General features: G+C 45.8%; 1 protein-coding gene across 2 annotated transcripts in view; it reads left to right on the plus strand.

Moving 5' to 3' along the window:
• The window catches only part of LOC144142697 (uncharacterized), a 72937-nt gene extending 56808 nt beyond the window's left edge, over positions 1-16129 (plus strand). The window contains exons 2-3 of one of the 2 annotated variants that reach the window (XM_077674364.1): positions 8074-8273; positions 11804-16129. In XM_077674364.1, the coding sequence (XP_077530490.1) occupies positions 8074-8273; positions 11804-12286 (683 nt within the window). In that variant the 3' untranslated portion in view covers positions 12287-16129. The remainder of the gene's footprint in view (positions 1-8073; positions 8274-11803) is intronic. The other variant, XM_077674365.1, reaches the window with a different exon arrangement.
• The last annotated feature ends 4251 nt before the right edge of the window (positions 16130-20380 follow it).

Below are 20380 nucleotides of genomic sequence, written 5' to 3' on the forward strand. Positions count from 1 at the left end.
GACAGACAGACAGACAGACAGACAGACAGACCAAAACTTTCCCGTTCAAGCAGCCCAAAAAAGACTATCGTCTTTAAAAACCAAAATTGCGGGAGAGAAGCCAAATCTGCTTCAGGAATGACTTTTCCCGAAACCTCTTCCGTTTCAGCCCTTTTTTGTTTGTTTGTGCTTGTTTGTGCCCTTTCCTCCCGTCCGTCGTTCCTTGTGCGCTTTTAAACTTCCACGATATACCAACTAGCCCAACTTTCGGTGTTGCCTGTTTTACTGCACGGGAAGGAAGGAAACATGATTTAAACCACTTTTAGGTTCTTGACAGAAACGAAGGTTATTTCATTTTCCCCTCTATTTCATATATTCGTATATGTCTGCTGTCTTTCACCACGCATTTCGAGACCGTGCAGTATAATGCGCTTAGAAATCCACTCACGTTCTCGCCATACCGTCTCTGCGTGACGGCTTCACTCTGGCGTGATGCTGAGAGGCACCCGGACGCCGCAGTCCATGTCTTGTCCGCCGAGTCCCCGCGAAGCGATGGCAAACAGAAAATTGCAACGCTCAGCAAATTTTTTTTGCCGCGTCTGAGAACATGTTGTCGCTGACCGTGGCGATACGTGACGATAATACGGTTTATGACATCGCGCAATAGCCAAATACTTTCAAAGGCAATGGGAGAACTGACTCGGTTGTGATGTAACGTGGCGATAACGTCAAAAAACTTTGTGTTAGCTTGAGCTTTGAAAAGTCAATTTTTTTACCGGAAAATTTTGTTCGTACTTGTGGCTGCGAAACTTCTTGCTTTGTTTTTGGCTTTACAGCCCCCCCCCCCCCTCTTCTTCCTTATTTTTGGTGCGGGTCGCAGCAGAATAAAACAGAAATATTTTGTTGTAATTTAGATCATGCTTGTTTTTATTTAAAATTTGCTAGCAGTTACAATTTAGTTAAAATTTAGCTAAAATTCGTTTTATTTACCAAATATGTTGGTTTTTGTTTAGCTATAACGATCCCTAGCACAATTTTTCATCGCACTAACACCTACTTTATCGCACTTGGAACTTCTTTTGACAGTTGACGGTTGTCGGCGACATCGTCAACGTTTCGCAGCCCACGGTCAGCAATGAGCTCTGAGAAGTTACGCAGGCGGTGTGCTTGCGCCTGTTCCCAAAGTACGTCGGCTACCAAACGCAACGAAGAGGAAACGCTAAGGACGCGGAGTTGTTTTACATTCCGCGGGCGCATGTTGGGCATGCTGTTGCATTCGTCGCGAAGCCGCTTCCACACTTTAGGACACTTTAGGTTTCGCTTGCAGCGACACAGCGTTGCTCTTGTTGCACTCTACAAAGTTTTTGTATTTTCGTACCAGTTCTTGGAGTTCTTTTTTTTCTTCAGTGTAATCCACTTCCCCGGGCATGGTTATACTGGCGCTACGCTCGCACAAAACGTTGGCTTGCACGTTTTCGACGCTGCGATGTTGACAAAATCAACGTGAGACTGTTGCCAGACTAGATTTGAGTTACCACAAACTGTAATAACCGACCGGTACAACTTGTTTCAAGAAGTGCGCAATAAACAAACATTAATATATATGCCCGTATAAATGTAAAACACGACAAATTGCATGCCTATCACGGCTAATGAAGGCACATTTTAAGAACAAATTGCGCTTACCCTCACACCCATGTGCACGAATGGCTTCCTTGACGGGAGTAAGGGCGCCCTTTGGTAAGGGACGTTGAGGGAGGCTTTAAAAATGAGAATCGGAGCTGCAAGGTCGCCTCACTGTAAGGGAGCATGAATGGCTCCTTCAGTAAGGTGAGGAAATGGGGTAAGGTAAGGAAGGTTTTAAAATTCGGGCCTAAACCCGCCGCGGTGGCTCAGTGGCTAAGGCGTTGCGCTGCTGAGCACGAGGTCGCGGGTTCGATTCCCGGCCGCGGCGGCCGCTTTTCTGATGGAGGCGAAAAGCAAAAACGCCCGTGTGTTCGAGATTTCGAAGCACGTTAAAGATCCCCAGGTGGTCAAAATTAATCCGGAGCCCTCCACTACGGCGCGCCTCATCGCCTGCGTTGCGTCGGCGCGTTAAACCCTACAATCAATCAAAATTCGGGCCTAAGAGTTCGCGCAAGAGATGATCGGTTCCTTCTTGTAGTTGTGTGCGATATTAGGCGGCGCGTACGTTTATTTGTTGGGGATGTATTTTTCTTGCCTAATATCGGTTACTTTGTATTCATCTAGCGTCAATATTCAGTGATTGATGTTAGGCGTTAACCTTTCACCGTCACCCTCCGAAAAACTTCGCTTTCTTGTAATGTTCGACATTCGAGTATACGTGTATAATATATATATATATATATATATATATAAAGATAGGTCGGCAGTCTACAACGCCAAAGGAGGCATAGGGGTGTGGTTAGGCTCTTTTTTTACTACAGTTAATGAAGTTAACATTTTTTTAATATACGGAAGAAAGAAAGAAAGAAAAACACGCGCCAAGAGTGGGGACCGAACCCATCTTTCTTCCGTATATTAAAAAAAATGTTAACTTCATTAACTGTAGTAAAAAAAGAGCCTAACCATACCCCTATGCCTCCTTTGGCGTTGTAGACTGCCGACCTATCTTTCTGTATTTCCTCAACGAGCCCCTCATTTCCTCAATATATATATATATATATATATATATATATATATATATATATATATATATATATATATATATACACGTGTGTGTGTGCGAGTGCTTGCGTGCGTTGTTTAAGCGCAGGTGATGAGTCATATTCGGTTAGTCGGAAAGATGGAGGCAATATCATACCCAAAAGCTTGCTAAATTATTTACTCAGAATGCCTCAATATAATTAAAATACCACCATCCTAGAAAAAGCCAACATAATTGCCATTCACCAGACTAGCGATGTCAAAGATACAAACCCATTAGCTTTCTAAGTTGTTTACCAAGGTAACTGTTAAATAAGGTAACGAATTAGCCGCATAAGCGGCACCCTATACTTTCTACGACAGAGAGAACAGGCTCGAGTTTGGAAAGGCTACTCAACAATTCATCGCATCGGAGTAAAAGAAAAATCCGCGAAGCAAAATAAACCCTAAGGATACGAAAAGGCGTTTGATTATATAGACACCGAGCAGTACTGGAAATATTGAAAGATCAGGGAATATAGGAGAGTTACGTTATTCTCTTGGGTGACATATACGAGGGATATACGGAAAGGATAACCGTCCACGAGATGAGCGAAAAGATCTTCATCAGGTAAAAGTGAGAGAAGACGTCATCTGTCTAAAATTGGCTACCGCCTGCCTAGAAAAGGTATTCAGGTTGCTTGTTTGGGGAAAGACAACCATAGGAGTAAATAGAGAATGTTTGATCAGCCTGTGATTTTCTGAACACATTTGGTCGTATTCTGAGTCTGTCCTTCACTCCAACTGAGTGGAGGACACCGCAATGCTTTTGCACGTGAAAATCACTTTCAAGGATCTTCTTAAGGCCAAGGATCAAGGATTTAGAATACGGCTATTGTCTTGTTTAGTTCGTCTCGAGAACACCTGCAAATAGTACATCTGAAAGTGCACTCAGAAAGCTTCGTCGTGCGGTTAAAGCTTTGTCGTGGGGTTCAGGTAATTGGAAGTAATGTTATACACACACGCAGAACCCTCTCCTTTAGACGAAGTGGATGAAAAGGGATGCTTGAACAAGTGGATAAATATGGCTTTTTATGGAGGAGAATTCAGTGCTTAGCAGAACCATGAAATATAAATCCGGTGTAGGACTAGTGTAGACTGATGTGCATTCGGTAAGCACTCCCATGAAATGAATGGCAGACTCTGCCAATGAAAATGATGGTGGAGCGCTATCCTATAGCTGACTATTTATGAGGACGAAGCCTGGCCCCTCACCAAACGGATTGAAATACAGGTAAGCCCGCCAAGCCTTTAAAAGGAGAAAAATACGAGTGCGACAGTGTGCTGCTTTTTCTTGGGAAATTCGGTATAGCGAATATTCGCTATTTTGATGTTCGCAATAGCTTCTGCATTGCCGGCGAGCGCTTCGGATTTCGCATTTCAGAAACCCATCGTCTGCAGGACTGATTATGTCTGTCGCTTGCGAAGCTATGTGAACTCCCAAAAAAGGAGTCCCCTTACCTTTTGGGTGCGTTATTTCAGCGCGTTCAGCTGTGTTCCTATTGGTCACCGGTCCAGCCGGTCTACGCCTCAGCAGCTGCGTTTGGGCGAAAAAAATTCAGGAAAGCTTGCACTCACAAGCAAGGCTTGACTGGCGGAGTTGTAGTATGTGAGCATTGCCGGACACATAATTAATTTTAAGTGTCATTGCTTTTTAGCATAGTTGCCGTGCTAGTAATCGTCGTCATATGCATCGAAGAGGTCGTCGTCTTTTCTCGGTGAGTGGTGCATGCAAAGTCATCCTCAGCATTGTAGACTTCCGCCAGATCTTCGTCATCGACTCTATAGGCAGCGGTGGCGGGATCTGTAAGTCGTCTCGGGAAGAAGTGGCACTCTCGTAACCATGTCTCCAATTATCCATAATGGCTTCTAGAGAATGCAGTGGCCGCGGTGGCCCCTCCAAAGCAGGGTGCCTTTTGACCTTTAGCATTAGCGCTGGAGCTTTTTTTTTTCAAACGCGGCAGCGCTTGACGTCAGCGCTGGAGTTTTTTTTTTTGCTAATGCCACTTCGCTATTTTCTCGCTCCTCAGAGTTCTTGCCAGTTTCCCGCGGTACTCGCCTGAAAGAAAGAAAGAAGCTGTCGTCAGCACTGAGGAACCTGGACTCTCGGCGGCCACTTTCGGAGGAGAAGATTCTGTGTCACTGGCCTTCTCTGTCATCCGCTCAGAAGGCGACTAAGGAACTATTACGCTTTCTACGGGCGGCGAACTTAAACACCAGACTATAGACTGAAAGTCTCCGGTGTTAATCACTGAACTTGAACGTTTAGTGCTTCAGCGCTGGGCATACGTGTCTGCTCCCCTTTCTCTTTTTTTGCCTATGCACCCTTTCCCACGGCAGGATAGCAAACTAGGCTCTAGCCAAGTTAACTTCCCTGCCTTTCTTCTACATCATTCCTTCCTTCGTTCCTTCTTTTGCTAAAGCCACTGCGCGTGCCCAAAACGCTCAGCGGTCGCCGCGAGGCACGCGCTCACGAGGGCTCGGCATTTTCTTGGTATTTTTTTTTTCAGCAATGATGAGCCTACGGCCAGTAACAGTAGCTCAGCTGTTAAAAGTTTGGTCGCTCTTAAGATTTGACAAATTGCTAGATTACCCTGGTAGACCAAATTGCTAGACCACAAAGATAGACCACCTGAATGCCGCATGCGACGCCGCCGCACCGAATTCACGCGGGTAAACCCTGAGTGATAGGGAACGAGCGTCTTGGATTAGAGAACACACTGGAGTGGAGGAGAGAGAGAGAGAGAAAACGTGTTTACTGAGCTAGGCCCGGGCTCAAATAAACAAAAGGGTGGAGTTTCTCTGGGCATGCAATGCGGAGAAGTGAGAAGAGGGGGACCATTCGTGCAACAGAGCGACGACTTTGGGGCCGGACTGAGGCAACAAACTCGGCGGAGGAAAATTTGGGCCATAGAATGTATTCAGGCAGCGCAGAACAGGAGTGGTGGGATATCTATAGAAGAAGTCTTCGCCCTGCAGCAGACATAAATAGCACCCGCGTGTATGCGTTTCTTAGTGAGCACAGCCAGCCGGCATGGGAGCTTGCTATCGGGGTTATGTTACACCAGAGACTCACCTAACGTACATAAAACCCCCCACACTGAAATAAATAACGCCAAAACCAACCCTAAGATAGACCAAACAGTTCGGTTATAAAAAAAATAACGTGCATTCTGAACCCTTCCCCCACTCGAGTCTTGAGTGGAGGAGATCCTTGAAATCGATTTCCCCATGCACAAGCATTGCGGAATCCTCCCATCAGCCGAGTGGAGGGAGCAAGTGGAGTGGAGCAGGGACTCAGAATACGGCCCGTTGTCTTACTGCTGCTAGCTCATCCAGCTCTTTGCTGACCTGTATGGAGAACTGAAACCAACTTAATGCAGCCAGAACCACACAAATTTAAAATAAGAATGTTAACCAAAGCCCATCCAATACGGAAACAATCCCGTTGTAAAATAAATATTTACCAGAAGTCACAAAACCGACGTAAAACTTCAGTAGCTGAAACAGACCTATAGGGAACAAAACTATACCGACATCCCATTCGTAATGCACAAAGATGTCGAAGAAACAGACTTCATGCTTGTTAAAGAATTTAATCTGTCGAGTATAACCAACAGTTAAAAAACGAAAAGAACAGAGTTCAAGTGATTGACACCCAGATTCACCCAGAAGCTTGCACCCAGAATCACAAAGAAGCTTGCTATCCAGAAAAGGAACCACTACATGCGAAACCATACGGTACAGGTGGGCTAACTATATCATCAGAATGACGTGGGTATATATTCAAACGTGCTCCTAGATGGCGTCATGTGTCACCTGGCTGTGCTAATTAGGAAACGATCACATGCAGACATAAATAAAACTGTGTGGACGACGACTGTGACGCCTTGATGGCTTGTTCCCCATGTGTTCTGTCTTTGATGGACGTTGATTGATTGTAGGGTTTAACGGGCCGATGCAACGCAGGCGATGAGGCGCGCCGTAGTGGAGGGCTCCGGATTAATTTTGACCACCTGCAGGGGATCTTTAACGTGCGCCGAAATCTCGTACACACGGGCGTTTTTGCTTTCCGCCTCCATCAGGAAAGCGGCCGCCACGGCCGACAATCGAACCCGCGTCCTCGTGCTCAGCAGCACAGCGCCAAAGCCACTGAGCCACCTGGGCGGGTTCTTTGATAGACGTGGCTTCACCAGGCACTCAATCAACCGATCAATCACTTTATTAATGTTTGAAAATTATTCATGGGGGTTATATACAGAAGGAGGTCCCAAGGTCGGAGGCTGTAGCGGGACCTCCTATACAGAATCTTTAAATACACTGAATAACAGCAGCAAATGATAGAAAATAGGGATGTGTACACTAATGATGTAAAGCAGAGTCAATAGGTGGAAGTACATGGTAGCAATGACCACACAGAATCAACTTAGAAAAACGCTGAACAACAGAGCATCGGAAACAATCTTGGTTTTGTCTGAGTCAGGGATATGAGGTAGCACTTTAATTCTTTTTTGAATTTGTGTAATGTGTTGCTGGTATACTCTATCAATCGGACGGTTAATTTTTGCATTTCATGCACTCGAAATCTATTGTGCCTATTTTTCAATATCATTTCAACACAGCGTGTTAGTCCGATTTACGTCGCGCATTGGTGACATCGGCGAACAGCATACTTGCCATAGTTCAGAGCGAGCCCGCAGCGAGAAATGATCTGCTACTACTGTGGAGAATTTGCGCTTGTCTATCTTTTTTGATAATTCCACCAGGGCCTGATGCAGTGGAACCCAATGTCAAGCTGCCTCCACAACAGGTTTATGTCCCAGTGCAAACGCGACGCTGGCTTGCACTCCCGCGCAATGCTGACAGGGAACACCCTGAACGTGTCTTGTGGAGGAAAAAGGATTCGCCGCAGTGGCCATCACAATCTGAGAATGGTCAATAGAGGAGGCACCAGCAACTACTTTACACGGGCTACTTTGCCAAGTATCATTGGAATTTTCGCTTCTGAAATCCGCCTTTTAAATATACCTAGAAAAATCGATCTCAGAAATCACCTTACTTATGGTGCAACAAAAGTTTATTTTATTCTCTTCTTTTCATGTTGCGGGCAGATCCTGTAAAAGACCAACCTTGCAGGAATGTTGTTTCAAATGGGGGCCTGTGAGGGGGGCCTGCTAATCTAAACGTTATTGCGAAGCACCAAGTTCAAGTGGGGGTACAACGCTCTTAGTGAGTGGGTGTGCTCTTACGAGACTTAGCAGGCGCTGTATTTGAAATGCTAAATGCCGTTAAGAACACTATGCGATTTCTTAACGCCCAGTCGCAGGATCGTAACGAATTAGGGTCACACCCGCCCTCGCACGCCCCCTCCCTTTTGGATGATTGCAGAATACTGGAGCCGCGCTTGTGCTACTCACTGGTGCGCAGGGCAGCCGCAGGCCGCGCTGCTGGGCAAGACGCGGCGGCCGCGGACGGCGTTCACGAGCCAGCAGCTGCTGGAGCTGGAGAACCAGTTCCGCATGAACAAGTACCTCTCGCGACCCAAGAGGTTCGAGGTGGCCACCAACCTGATGCTCACCGAGACGCAGGTGAGCTCCGGCGTCCGGCTATAGCTTGTATTCACTAGTGAGGCACGCAGGCAGGCAACCTTGTGAATGCGGCGTCACTCGTTACGTCGGGCTCCGCGGGATGGTGCTACTTGTCCGTGCTAAGCACGTGATGTGTATAAGACGTTCCAAACTCTACACCACCGAACGCGAAGTAATGCCTCGACTCCAATGTGTGTGTGATTAATAACATCTCTGTAACATCACCGTTGAGAATTGGGTTGAAAAGGAGCAGTCGATGCATGCCGGTGTTTTGTTTTTCTGCGGCGTGCGGGCACAGTGGCACAAGGCGCGCTATGTCCGTGGCACTTCAGCCATGCCTGTGGCCGTTTCCAGTGCTGCCAAACGAAAAAATTGACAGCTAAAATTTTCAGTGAATACGATGTATTCACTGGAAGTTTGGCTGGAAATTTGGCTAATCTGCCGTCCGGGCGAGTTTTGCATTACAACGGTGTGTTTCTGCATCGATTAAAGCGCGAATAAGAGCACTCTGGTCGACCGTGGCGCCCTCTCAGTGCACCTTGCAGCGCACTCGTACCATTTTCCATTTGGGACTTTTGTAAGGATAAAATTGCTGCCCTAATAAAATTTAATTCAAAAATTATTGTCTTGCTGACTTTTTGTCGCCTTCATTATTTTTTCTAGCAATTAAAAGTGAAAAATTAGGGTTGTCTGCTTGCACGCCCATTTTAGCTGTGGTCGTCTGCACTCTGCGGTGAGCAGACGATCAGAGGCGTCAGTAGTACTGGTCGCAGTTTAAAAATTCCTAAAAGAATTTATTCAAACCCTGAAAAAGATGCAAAGAAATAATATGGCCAGGAAAAGGTACCAAAACAACTATTTGGTTTTTCGAAAAATGTCTCAGTAGCAAAAAGGGCAGGTGTACTGAGAGGGTGCTCTGCAGCACCAGTCGACCGGTGTGCTGTCTGCCCGAGGCTTTCATCGCGAAAAGGACCTTGCTGAAGGCCTCGGATTGCAGGCCATCCACGCCACAACAGGACTGCCAGCAACATGACTGCCATGGAGGAAAGAAATCGTATGAAAGAATCCGCTAGCCTTCCGGCGCATTGAGAGAAGTGAGGAGGAAGTCACGGGGCTTTTTCACACTCGCGGGATGTCACTGGCACTGGTGCCGTAGCAACGTTGGTGCAACGGCACACCGAGGCGTTAGGTCACGGCCTCACCGATATCCAATGGTTCACAGGCGTAGACGGAGCAGAGGGCAGGGGAAACGAGTAAAGGCAGAGGAGGAGGCGAGTGTGCTCAATGCATTAAACAGTCAATACCTCCTAAAATGACGTTTTCGGCATCAGCACAAGGGACATCAGCGATTCTCCTAAGCTTTTCTTTCCTCCATCTTGCCTGTAATGTACTCGAGATCACTACACCACTTTGTGCGAGAAATCTACATCGGTTCCGGGACTTTGACCGGTGTTTTACGCTTCAAAATATGAGTAAGACGATATTTTGTCGAACCCTTGACTCAGCTCGCTTTTGTGCGGACCTGCCAATTACTTAAACGGCTTGAGTATGTGTTCAGCAGGTTCAACGGCATGCAACTTTCTTTCTCCTTTTAACACAAAATGAGTTAATACGCGCGTTTTTGTGAGGAAGCCGGAATATAAGATCGGTAAGTTGGAGCAGCACACACAAACTTTTCCCTGAGTTTTTTTTTTATTTCTAGCAAGAAGATTTTTTGCCTGTGTTGTCCCTATTAATAGGATCATATAAGCTTACAAACGAAAAATTGACCTTGGTGCAAGTAATTGCCGATTTAGAGGCACGACATCTAATTAGGTCATTAGGCGATTAAAATTTTAAAATCCATCAGAAAAAGTTTTTTTGGTTGTTTTGAAAAATTATTAAAACGGCTCAGCCCACATACCATAATACAGCTGGTAGTTCAAATATTTTTAGAGTTACAGCTTTGTAATCAAAGTAGGACTTCGGTCCTTGGGGTCACCCCGGCGTCAGTGTAATCCTCACTGCAATTCCTTCACCTCACTAGCGTTCAGCTGTAGAAGAAAACGAACAATAGTGATAGCTATCGAAAAAGGCATCTTTGAAGAACTATTTCCCAGAAAACTAGCTGCTTGAGTTTTGTTCTCAAATTGCTAGAAGGATCGGTTAATGGCCTGAATGCAGGAAACCAGTGCCGAAAGGACTAATAGCATTGGCTGTGTGATTTATTCGTGCCAACATTACTTAGAGCACACTTCTGTTATTTTTTTAGGGTAAAAAAGTCCTATTAAAGCGCGTCCTTGCATCAGGCGGACTCGCCTCCAGACAACGAATACCTTATGCATGAAGGACTGTGCCTTGATTAACCTGCTTGAAATCTTTCGCACTCATTTCGGAGAGCGTCGGCTTATATTGGGCTCACGGTGAGGCTCCGCATCACTTAGCACACTCGTTTTTCCTGGTAATTCGAACGCAAACTTCCACGCATGGCCGTTGTTGTATGTATGTGCCTTTCTCCTTTACGTGGCTGGTACGGGAAGGGAGGAACAGGCCTGGTATTGGGAAAGGAAGGGTAGCTTTATGTGGCATCGCGGCTCGCCTGCCGTTCGGAGATATGCAGCTGGGTGCGCGCTGCACTGCTCTTAAAAAGGGGGAGGGAGCTCCGATTAAGTGCTCAGGTTCACGCTTGCCACAGGCATTGTGTGCGTCTAGACGTTGGGACAGTGTTCGCCCCAAACCACATACAGCAAAAATCGGAGAGTCCAATTTCCATAGGGTTGATACATTGCCATTACAAAAACAGTGGTTGATTCCTCTGTCATAGGAATCAGTAAAACACGAAAGTGAAACGTGCAGAGAAATCTGCAGCTGAGCATGATTTGCGGCTTGGCGGCTCGGCGGCTCGGTGGTGGGTCGGCGGGTGTGCTTGGCGAGAAACGTCCTGCTGGCGGGTCGCTTCGGCAAAGGTGTACTGGCGTCATATCCGTGACGGACATGACATCAGTGAAATATTGGGGTATCGCGGCATAAAGCAATTTTGTGTTAAAATATAACACCCGAAAACGAACAAACCTAAGTGTAACGGACTCTTTAGTACTAAAGGTTGCTTCCCCGCAAGACTGCAAGAAGACCTTGTGTGCAGGGGTGCATCCTTCACAAGCCGCTTGCTTCGTTGTACAGGCGTCACTTCGAGTCGGATATGACGTCAGCGAAATCTTCGTGTAAACGGGAATGAAGCACTTTTGTGTGAAAAAAGCTTTACGCTAAGACTAGGCAGGGCGGGATTCTCTCGATGTACTCATTGATTTTTTTATCTCGAACGTTTTTACAGTCACCGAATTAACTCAAAGCTGAATGCATTCACTCTCACATAAACTCAATGTACCTGCCCGCTGCTTTATAGTCGGGCACGCCTAACTTCAAAGAGTTGGACACGTGGCAGGCAGTGGCCCCGCTACAGGAACCACCTATGTGCAACGTTTTTTGTATTGCGTACCATGGGAGGAAGCACTAACGGTCATCCCTGATCCATTCCCTACCTCTGCTTACAGGTGAAAATCTGGTTCCAGAACCGGCGCATGAAGTGGAAGCGGAGCAAGAAGGCGCAGCAGGAGGCCAAATCCCGCTCCGCCGAGAAGATGGACCAGTGCCGGCAGAGCCCCGCGCCGTCCACGGGCGGCGCCGCGGCTCAGCCGCCATCTCAGCCGCCGCAGTCACATCGCCATGCGCATCAGCAGCAGCAGCCGCCCGCATCGCACCGGTTACCGCCGACCGGTGGAGGCGGAGATTACCACCACCCGGACTCGCCCGCGGCCGCCAGGGACCTGCAGCTGAGGTTGCAGCAGGTGCACCAGCATCAACACCAGCACCACCAGCAGGACAGTGAGAGTGTGTCTTCGCGCGGTGGCAACAGTGACGCCGAACCAGAGATGGCCCTGTCGCCAGGACTGGAAGATTCGAACATGGCTCTGTCCCTGTGTTCCCAGCCCACGGGTCGAAGCACGGACTTGATCTACAGGCCGTACGTTGTGTGACGCTAGGCCTATCCACAGACAAGGAACGCGACGTGCAACTGTCCGCGTAGAATGCAATCCAGGGGGTCCTGGTGAACTGTGAGGGCTCGCTTCATCCAGTTCATGCTCGCTCTGAAAAAGGGTGTGTGGATTCTCTGTGTGACGTCATTGCTTGTCACAGATCTAAGTCATTTTACAGCGACAGCTGTACGTAGTTTATTATATGACATGTGAGTGTCCGCTGTGTGTCCGTCGCCTGTGTTCATCACCGTGGTTGTCAGACGTCGATGCCTGGCTACGAGAAAAATCTGCCCGTACAAGTTTACGTAACGACAGCGCAGCTCAACATCCCCCCTCGGTACGCGCCTCTGTGACGCTGTGGTTAAGACGATGCAACTGCTAGAAGTAACAGTCTGGATTTGATTCCCGGTTGTATAAGCCATATTTATGGTGACAACTGAATACGAAAATAGCCATGTAAAGCAGATTTCGATAACGTTGAAGAACAGTGGGTACTTTATTAATCCACAGGCATGCCTAATGGCATTTGTGTAGGTTATGGATGCCCGGCCCAAATTTGAATCGCACGCTTTTGGTCGTAGCTGTCGAGAAAGGGAATTTCTTCGGCCTGCTCATTACACCGCGACATTATTCTGTAGTTTCAAGGGACAAAACTAGGCATGGGTCTGGAGTTGGGAGATAAAGGACAGATGCCCCTCTTCAAGACTGCTAGTAACAACGAGAACAATATCACGAGGCACCTTCTCGTTATCAACCCGTGATACATCCTAAGAAGTATAAATGATTCACATTGAAAAGTTCAATCTGTGGCAACCAGTGACTCCACTTAGAGGGTCGCCCATACATCCAGCTCTTTTCAGACCAGATTTTTCTCTATCTTAATGTTCAGTCACTTCGTCGCCGAACGCGTTTAGTTACGGAGAGCTCAATCGTTTAAAGGCAGAGAAATCACCGATAGGATCACCAATGCACCTTCATTTAGCAGTGTACTGTGGACTGCGGTCGTGTACACTGGTGGATGCATCTCTTTTGCCGAATAAATGCATGGCGACGGACAAATGCATCGAAATAAATAAACAGGGTACGCCTAGTGGGCTTCGATTAATTGAAGGGAGCGTATTTCAAACCCTTGAAGTTTAACGAACAGAGAAAATGCTTCAAAATAAAAGGGGGAGCCTCAGCGTACACACGTGATTTTTAGCGTCGAATGCATTTAACAGAAGGCACAACTACTGGAGGAAATATTCTCGTCCCGTCGGGGCTCAGCAGTGTCGCCTGTTTTAACTGGTAAGAAGGACGGCGTGTGTGCTGTGTTACACTTCACGGTGACGTCAATTAAGGAATAGTGGCGGTCTCTATACAGACTGCTTTTATCCCTTCCTTGGGTGCATTGAGAACTGACGACTTCCTTTCATTGGCCTTATCTGCAGTGTCAGATGTCGTGCGCGATTGCCGGCTTCCAGGTAGGGTAACGCCAAACGGTGACCTCTGTCTTTGCCTGTGAAGCTTGCCATGCAATATCAGAGCTTGAATGATAGGTTCGGCACTGACTCTGGTTAATGTTATTTAGAGAAAGTTTCCAGCTGACCACGCGAAACAGGAATAAGCATGAATACGCACTGTGCCACGAGGGGGGACACTAAATGCTAACCGCCTGCTTGCCGACGGGTGCAGGTAGCTTACGAAGCGTGCAAATTTTTCAATCCATTAACCTTCCAATTCAAAGGAAATCCGGGTAAATTAACATGGTTTGCGATATCCGGGCGCAGTCCAGAACACATGCAATTTGTTTTTAACGCATCTTTTAAAAGAAGCTGTTTGAAGCCACGTAACATTCGTTATGAGGAGCTCATTTCACCCCGCCGGATCCTTTCTACTCTCTGTTATGCTAAAGGATGGTGCTTTAGAACAACTGGATAGTTCAAAACATTCATCAGGGGAAGAAAAGCCACTTTTTCGTTATCTGTTGACATGGTTCCATAGAAAATATTGCTCCGCCATCCGCATCATAGGCTCCAGCAGAGGATTTTTCATCGCGGAAAGATTGCATCACTTTAGCAGAGTGACATGAATTCGTGGCAGCGTCAGCCTAAGCCGGAAGTGAGCAAAGTTCCTTGACTTGCGACCCAAGTGTCGGACAGACGTGTAGGGTTGATCAGTGTAGGGTAGTGTCGTTATTTATTGAGTCCTCAAATTCGCCAGCATTTCGTTTTCTCCTCAAATTATTTTTTTTTATCTTGCCGCAGTTTCTGGAAAGAATGCTTTGTGTTCTGAGCTGACATGTATGGCAATGTGGTCACATGCCCTTACGACGCTGGGAAAGATGATATCCCAAAAATCCGTGCTCAAGACATAAAGTACTACACAGAAGACGAATTCACCTAAGAATGCATAGCGTCTTTTGTCCATCAAAATTCCACCTGAAAACTTGAACCTTGAAAACATTTAATCTATGTGGAAATGTGGTTGTGTATTTGGTTGTCAAAAAAAACATACCCTGAATTTTCATCACGCCAGAAAGCTTTGAGGACGTAATTTTCGTTTTTGTCGGTGGTCACTCATTCAAGCAACAAAAGAAAACAGTAGCATATTTGCTTTGCTACGCCTGCACGACGTTTGCAGCGGATATGCAGGGTGCGTGGGATCACCAAGATTTGCAACACTTTTGATTTTCAATGCTGACAAAGGCAGCCACTCGCAGTTACGAACGTATATTAATTAAATGTTTTTAACTCAATATTTACATTCAACGAGAGATATTTGTTCTGATATGTTATATATCAATGGCACAGGCGTTACGTTGTGGAGGTAACATTGACGTACATGTAGGTGACGCAATAACAACGAATTTGGAGGATGTGAAGCATCGTGAAATAGTTCACTTTTACAGGTGCAGCTCGAAAAGAAAGCTACAAGTTTCTTAGGAATGTACATCAAGAATATGCAAGTGCGTGCCCATTAGAGATAATTCCTGAAACAAGATGTATATTAATTTCTTATAATGTTATAAGACAAATGTGCAGCTAAAATACACCGTACACTACGAGACCAAAATGACAAGTTTTGACAAGAGGCAGAATGATAACTGACAAGAGGCCAAAATGACAAGTCTGGTCGCTCTTTGTGCAATATTTCTACACGCAAGTACCTTTCTTTAAATAGTATGCGATTAAAGTAAGATATAAGACGTACAGGCGGTTTTATTTGCACAGCGACTCTATTGAAACGTTCCGTATATAACGAATTATGTTAATACGGAGTTCATACGGAGTGTGACGCCCCCTAGCGTAACTAAAGTGGATATTAGTTCCACAAACAGTGAAATCACACGAGTTCGCACAATATGAACGCTCGGCACTGTTTCCTTGTTTTTATCTTTTATATTATATTCTCCGTATGATTTCCGTATACTATGTATATACGGACTTCATACGGATAACGATTTCGCACTTCTAGTGGTCTTAAAGATATAAAACCGGTATTAAAATTTTTGACAGGTATTCACTTTTATTTTCATGTGCTTCTCAAAAATCTTCCTATTTGTGTGGCGGCTTAGTGTCATGCTAACAAAGTACTCCGCATTCCCATAATTCCGCATACCCGGAACGTTTCAGAAGGGAACCTTATGTAATGTTGATGCTAGGTTATTTGTGTGTAACCTTGCATGTAGCGAGCCTTCGAAACGTGTTCCAGGGAACACCACATGGTGCAAAATGATTGGGTTTTACCCAACTACGTCGTCTAGAGGCTTGGTGGTCAATTGACTAACAGCAATTCAGTGACGCCGGGCAACTCACAAAACTGGCATTATCACTTTGTGTTGTACCTCATGCTGTACATAAATGATCATTAAAAGCTCTTCTAGGAGTACCTGTGTTTCTCCATGACTTTTTTTTTAACTCTGCAAACGTGTTTGCTGAGAGCCATCGTAACAATGATGTATCTTAGCTAGATATGATGATTTCCTCAAAGCAGGTGGCTCCAAAAATGGAATTGTTTCCTTGTTTTTTCCTCGTTTCCAGTGTTGTCGTATGTTTACACCTTCCTTTCGTATTGAGTAAGCTCTATATCACGTGGGTTATCATCCAACTTTTGGGTAGAAAAGCTTCCGGAAATTTAAGTACGCTTTCTAATTTAGAATTAAGTAGACTCGCGACCACAGAAGTTTGTTTGAATTATCAGAAGCTCTCATAAATGTGATTCGGGGCAACATTCCAACTTTTGTTGTAATGAAACATTCATATTTAATTACAACATTCACGCGCAACACTGAAGTGCTATTCACACTTGAAAAAAAATCCAAATAGATGACTGCTTTGTCTTTCCATTGAGAGTTCAAAACAGTTTTCTATGACAAAGGTTCAGCTCTGACCCGTGTCTGCAGGTAATCGGCTTTGTTTGTGACTGTTCGTGATATAAGGATGCAAATGTGCAGCTAGAAGCGGTAAATGTAGCAGATACTTTCCGGCAAGGTCGAACAAAAAGTAAGAATTAACAGAATTTACACAATGGAGCAGTTTGAATTAAGCGGCTTTGAAATACATTGGAAGCACAGTGAGCCAACCAAAATTTTGAAGCTGTTTTTTAATTAACTGGAAGTTTAAATTATTGTAGTTTGAACTATCGCGAGCCTACTGTGCTTCGTTAATGAGCCCACTTGGTACACAAAGCACTATGTAAAGTGTATAGGGCAGAGAGCATGTAAAGTTGTATCTGACAGGAAGTATGAGTTCAAGCAAAATATCGATATGCTTTTAGCTGGTTATGTAAAGTAGTAAGGGCAGAAAGCATTAAGGTTCTATTGTACAGGAAGTATGAGCTCAAGTAAAATATTGATATGCTTTTAGCTGGTTTAGCTATGTAAAGTAGGAGTTAGCGCAGAAAGCGAGGTTTTATTGTACAGGAAGTATCAGCTCAAGTAAAATATTGATATGCTTTCAGGTGGTTTAACCCAGGGAGACTGCACGCTATATCTTATCGATACAAGCATGAACTGAATGCAACATTGTAACGTATGCCATTTAATCATCGATATGTAAAGCAATTTTAACTTCACGAACTTATATATATGGTTGGTGGCCGTCGCCCTGTACCAAAGCCCTCGACATCATCATTTCGTGGCATTTCGCGTCAGTTACAAGGTAAGAACGTTGGACTCACTTTCCTTGATTTTCCTCTACAGGCGGAACACCGCAGAATTTACTCACAACTGCCGCTTTTTGTTTATTGATTCAAAGGTAATGAGAAGGGAAGGGTGCACTGGGGATAATATTGTACCCAGTCACGGGTGCTCCTGCATACAACGCAGTGCGGCACAGGGGAATAAATGGGGAGAGAATACTCTAAAATTAATGACTGTCTATAACTGACACCCTTACACTGTTGCAATATTACAAAGGAAAACATTAAGGGTATTTGTTAATTTATAACGTCCTTACACCCAAGCACAAACACAAGAAAGTGTTTCATTGTTAACTGCCCCCTTTTAAAGGGTGTTCTTCATTGATTTATGTTGGGGTGTAAGGGTGTTCGTTGCAGACAAAAATGGTAAAAGTAATTTTACAGCGTAATATAGAAGAGAAAAGAGTGTATAGGGAAGGTAGAAAGCCTCCCGCTACGGCGGCCCTGCACGGTGCCGCTTGATGCGCCGAACGACGCTACCGAAGGGCATCACCGCTTCAAGCGGCACTTGTGTGCAAATTCTGCTGTTTTCGCCTGTCAAGAACTCCCAGCGAAGGGAAGCGTACATTCTTCACGTCGTTTTATACGTTTTCAGAGAATTGGGCACCAGCGGAGGAAACTTGATCACTGCCGCTGATAAGTTGCAACAGACAGTTTCATCGTGAGTTGCCGGAGAAGGAAGCGAGGGGGCTGAAAACGTGATAAGACATATTATAGTCATGGGTACTATAGTGAATTCACCTAGATGAAGTATGCTTTGCGAAAACACGCTTTCGCCTGTCTGTCACGTCTGTAACCATCACCACCGCGAGACTCGGCTGAAACGGCGGCGGAAAGGTGTGTCAAGCTCGTATAGGCCTCATCCGCTGAAGTTTCCCTCCCGAACGCCGATTAACTCACCCCCGGTGGCTGGAGGCGCCATTAGCTTGGTGGCACATGGACCATCTTTCGTCCATTTCAATGAATTTATACACCTGCACACGGCCGCAGATAACAGCGGCGGTTCTATTAGCCACTCCACCACTGCTTACACATGTAAGGGGCTTCTGAAGGCAGAAAATGCTTCAAGGTTGCCTGCTTTATCCATTTCTTGCGAACGACGCGCGGAATTTACAAATTCAGTTCAGCGATCGTCGTAGTTGATCGGGTGAGCCGAGGAACGAGCCTCAGGTTTCGCTTCAGCCGTCGCACGCGCGCATTGGGCCATGTGTCTCAAATTCACGCGTACGACTAGTCGTGGCGACAGTCATAACGATCAGTCGCATGCGATTCGCATGCACCATTCGTCCATGTGTCTCGCGCTTCACCTCGGAAGCCGTGGTGCGGCATGCCGGATTCTGGATGACAGCCTGTTGAGACTTTCGCGCGGAGTGTTAGGTTGTGTGCTGTGCTAGATGCGGAGGCATGTTTTTTTTTTTCCAAAGCAGGAGGTCTACATAGACTATTTCAAGAAACGACCACTGTCGAAGGACATGTATGCCAAGGGGAGAATGTATATTTTCCCCAACTCGACGCTGGATTCAACGACCACAAAAGTATGGCATGAACCGCAGCGCTGTTGCCGGACGTCTTCAGTTTGCTTGCGTTCAGTATGTCGCAAAAGGCTCTGCGCGTTGAAAGTGAAAAATTGAGGGTAAAATAAGTGCCTCCCGCTGATGTATGAATTCCGTTTGTAGGTTAGCTATTTTAACCTCGTTTTTTTTTTCAAAACTAGTGGATGGTGTTAGCTGCTACCGTGGTCTAAACACAAAGGCTCATTGTGCCAACACTCCGGGATTCCAAAGGTTGTATAGTTCGATGAGTTCTGTCCGGTGAGCTTATATTCCAAATAATGACCGTGGATAAACCAGACAGTCATTGAGAAAGAGCAATGCATCCTTACGAGAACTGTACATCATGTACACGCACGCAGACAGTGGTCTACATGAGTGGACTGTACATCATGTGTAAGCACGCAGACAGTGGTCTACATGAGTGTAATACCACATTTAGTTGTATACCTTATTGTTTTAATCACAGTGCGCAGAAATGGGTTGAGTGGTATATTTCTACCATTATCTTGTGGTGCACAACAGAAACGAGTTTTAACAGCGAAGCTTTTAGCAATTCGTTGTTTCCAGTGTTGCAACGAAACTCAGTACAACAGTATACAGAAGAGAAATTACCGGCAGGATTCGAAACTGTGTCTGGTAGGTCAATAGAGTTAGAATCCGTCATCTTACCCACTCGGCAACGACCGTGAGTTAGCACCCGAGGGTCATACGGCTTACTCACTCGGCGGTGACTGCGGGGAGAGGGATCACGCCCCCTGCTTGACACAAAACACGTGATACGGATACGGTACACGTTGCCCCTGCGGGCGCCTAGTTTAAGTGTGCGTGTTCCGTTCGTTAGTTCTACTTCTTCTATTTGCTTCTTCACCGCCATAGCAACAAAGATGGAGTAAAGGTCGTTGCGGCAGCGAAGAATGAGCAAAGCGGCTGCAATCGTGGACTTAAACCACCGTGATGGTCGTGAAGGCGGCGTACAGCTTCACTGCCTTCAAGTCTTACGCATTAGTGTGCGCTTCATGTATTTTTTTATTTTTTGTCTGTGTATGTTTACGAGACGATGCGTAATGCAGCTCCGTGTAAAATATCGACAGTGTTGAATCAGATTTGAAGCAATCGTTGTCCCCTGAAGAGGAACGAAGTGTGAATGTACTCCATCTGATGCAGCGTAAGCTTAACGTAGTACAAGATCATTAACGCATACAATCAGCTGGAAAAGAGCCGAACTTGTGAAAATTTCTTTTATACAAACCTGTCTTAGGAAAATACTGCAGAACTCACAAACCTAATACCGTTGTGAGCGGTCGCTTGAGCTGGGATCAAAAAATGCCGTCCACAGAGTTCTCATAATGGGCCCTTTCCG

The sequence above is a fragment of the Haemaphysalis longicornis genome, unplaced genomic scaffold (genome assembly GCF_048455015.1).
Source record: "Haemaphysalis longicornis isolate Haplotype H1 unplaced genomic scaffold, Haemaphysalis longicornis Haplotype H1 scaffold_6, whole genome shotgun sequence".
Lineage (NCBI taxonomy): Eukaryota > Metazoa > Arthropoda > Arachnida > Ixodida > Ixodidae > Haemaphysalis > Haemaphysalis longicornis.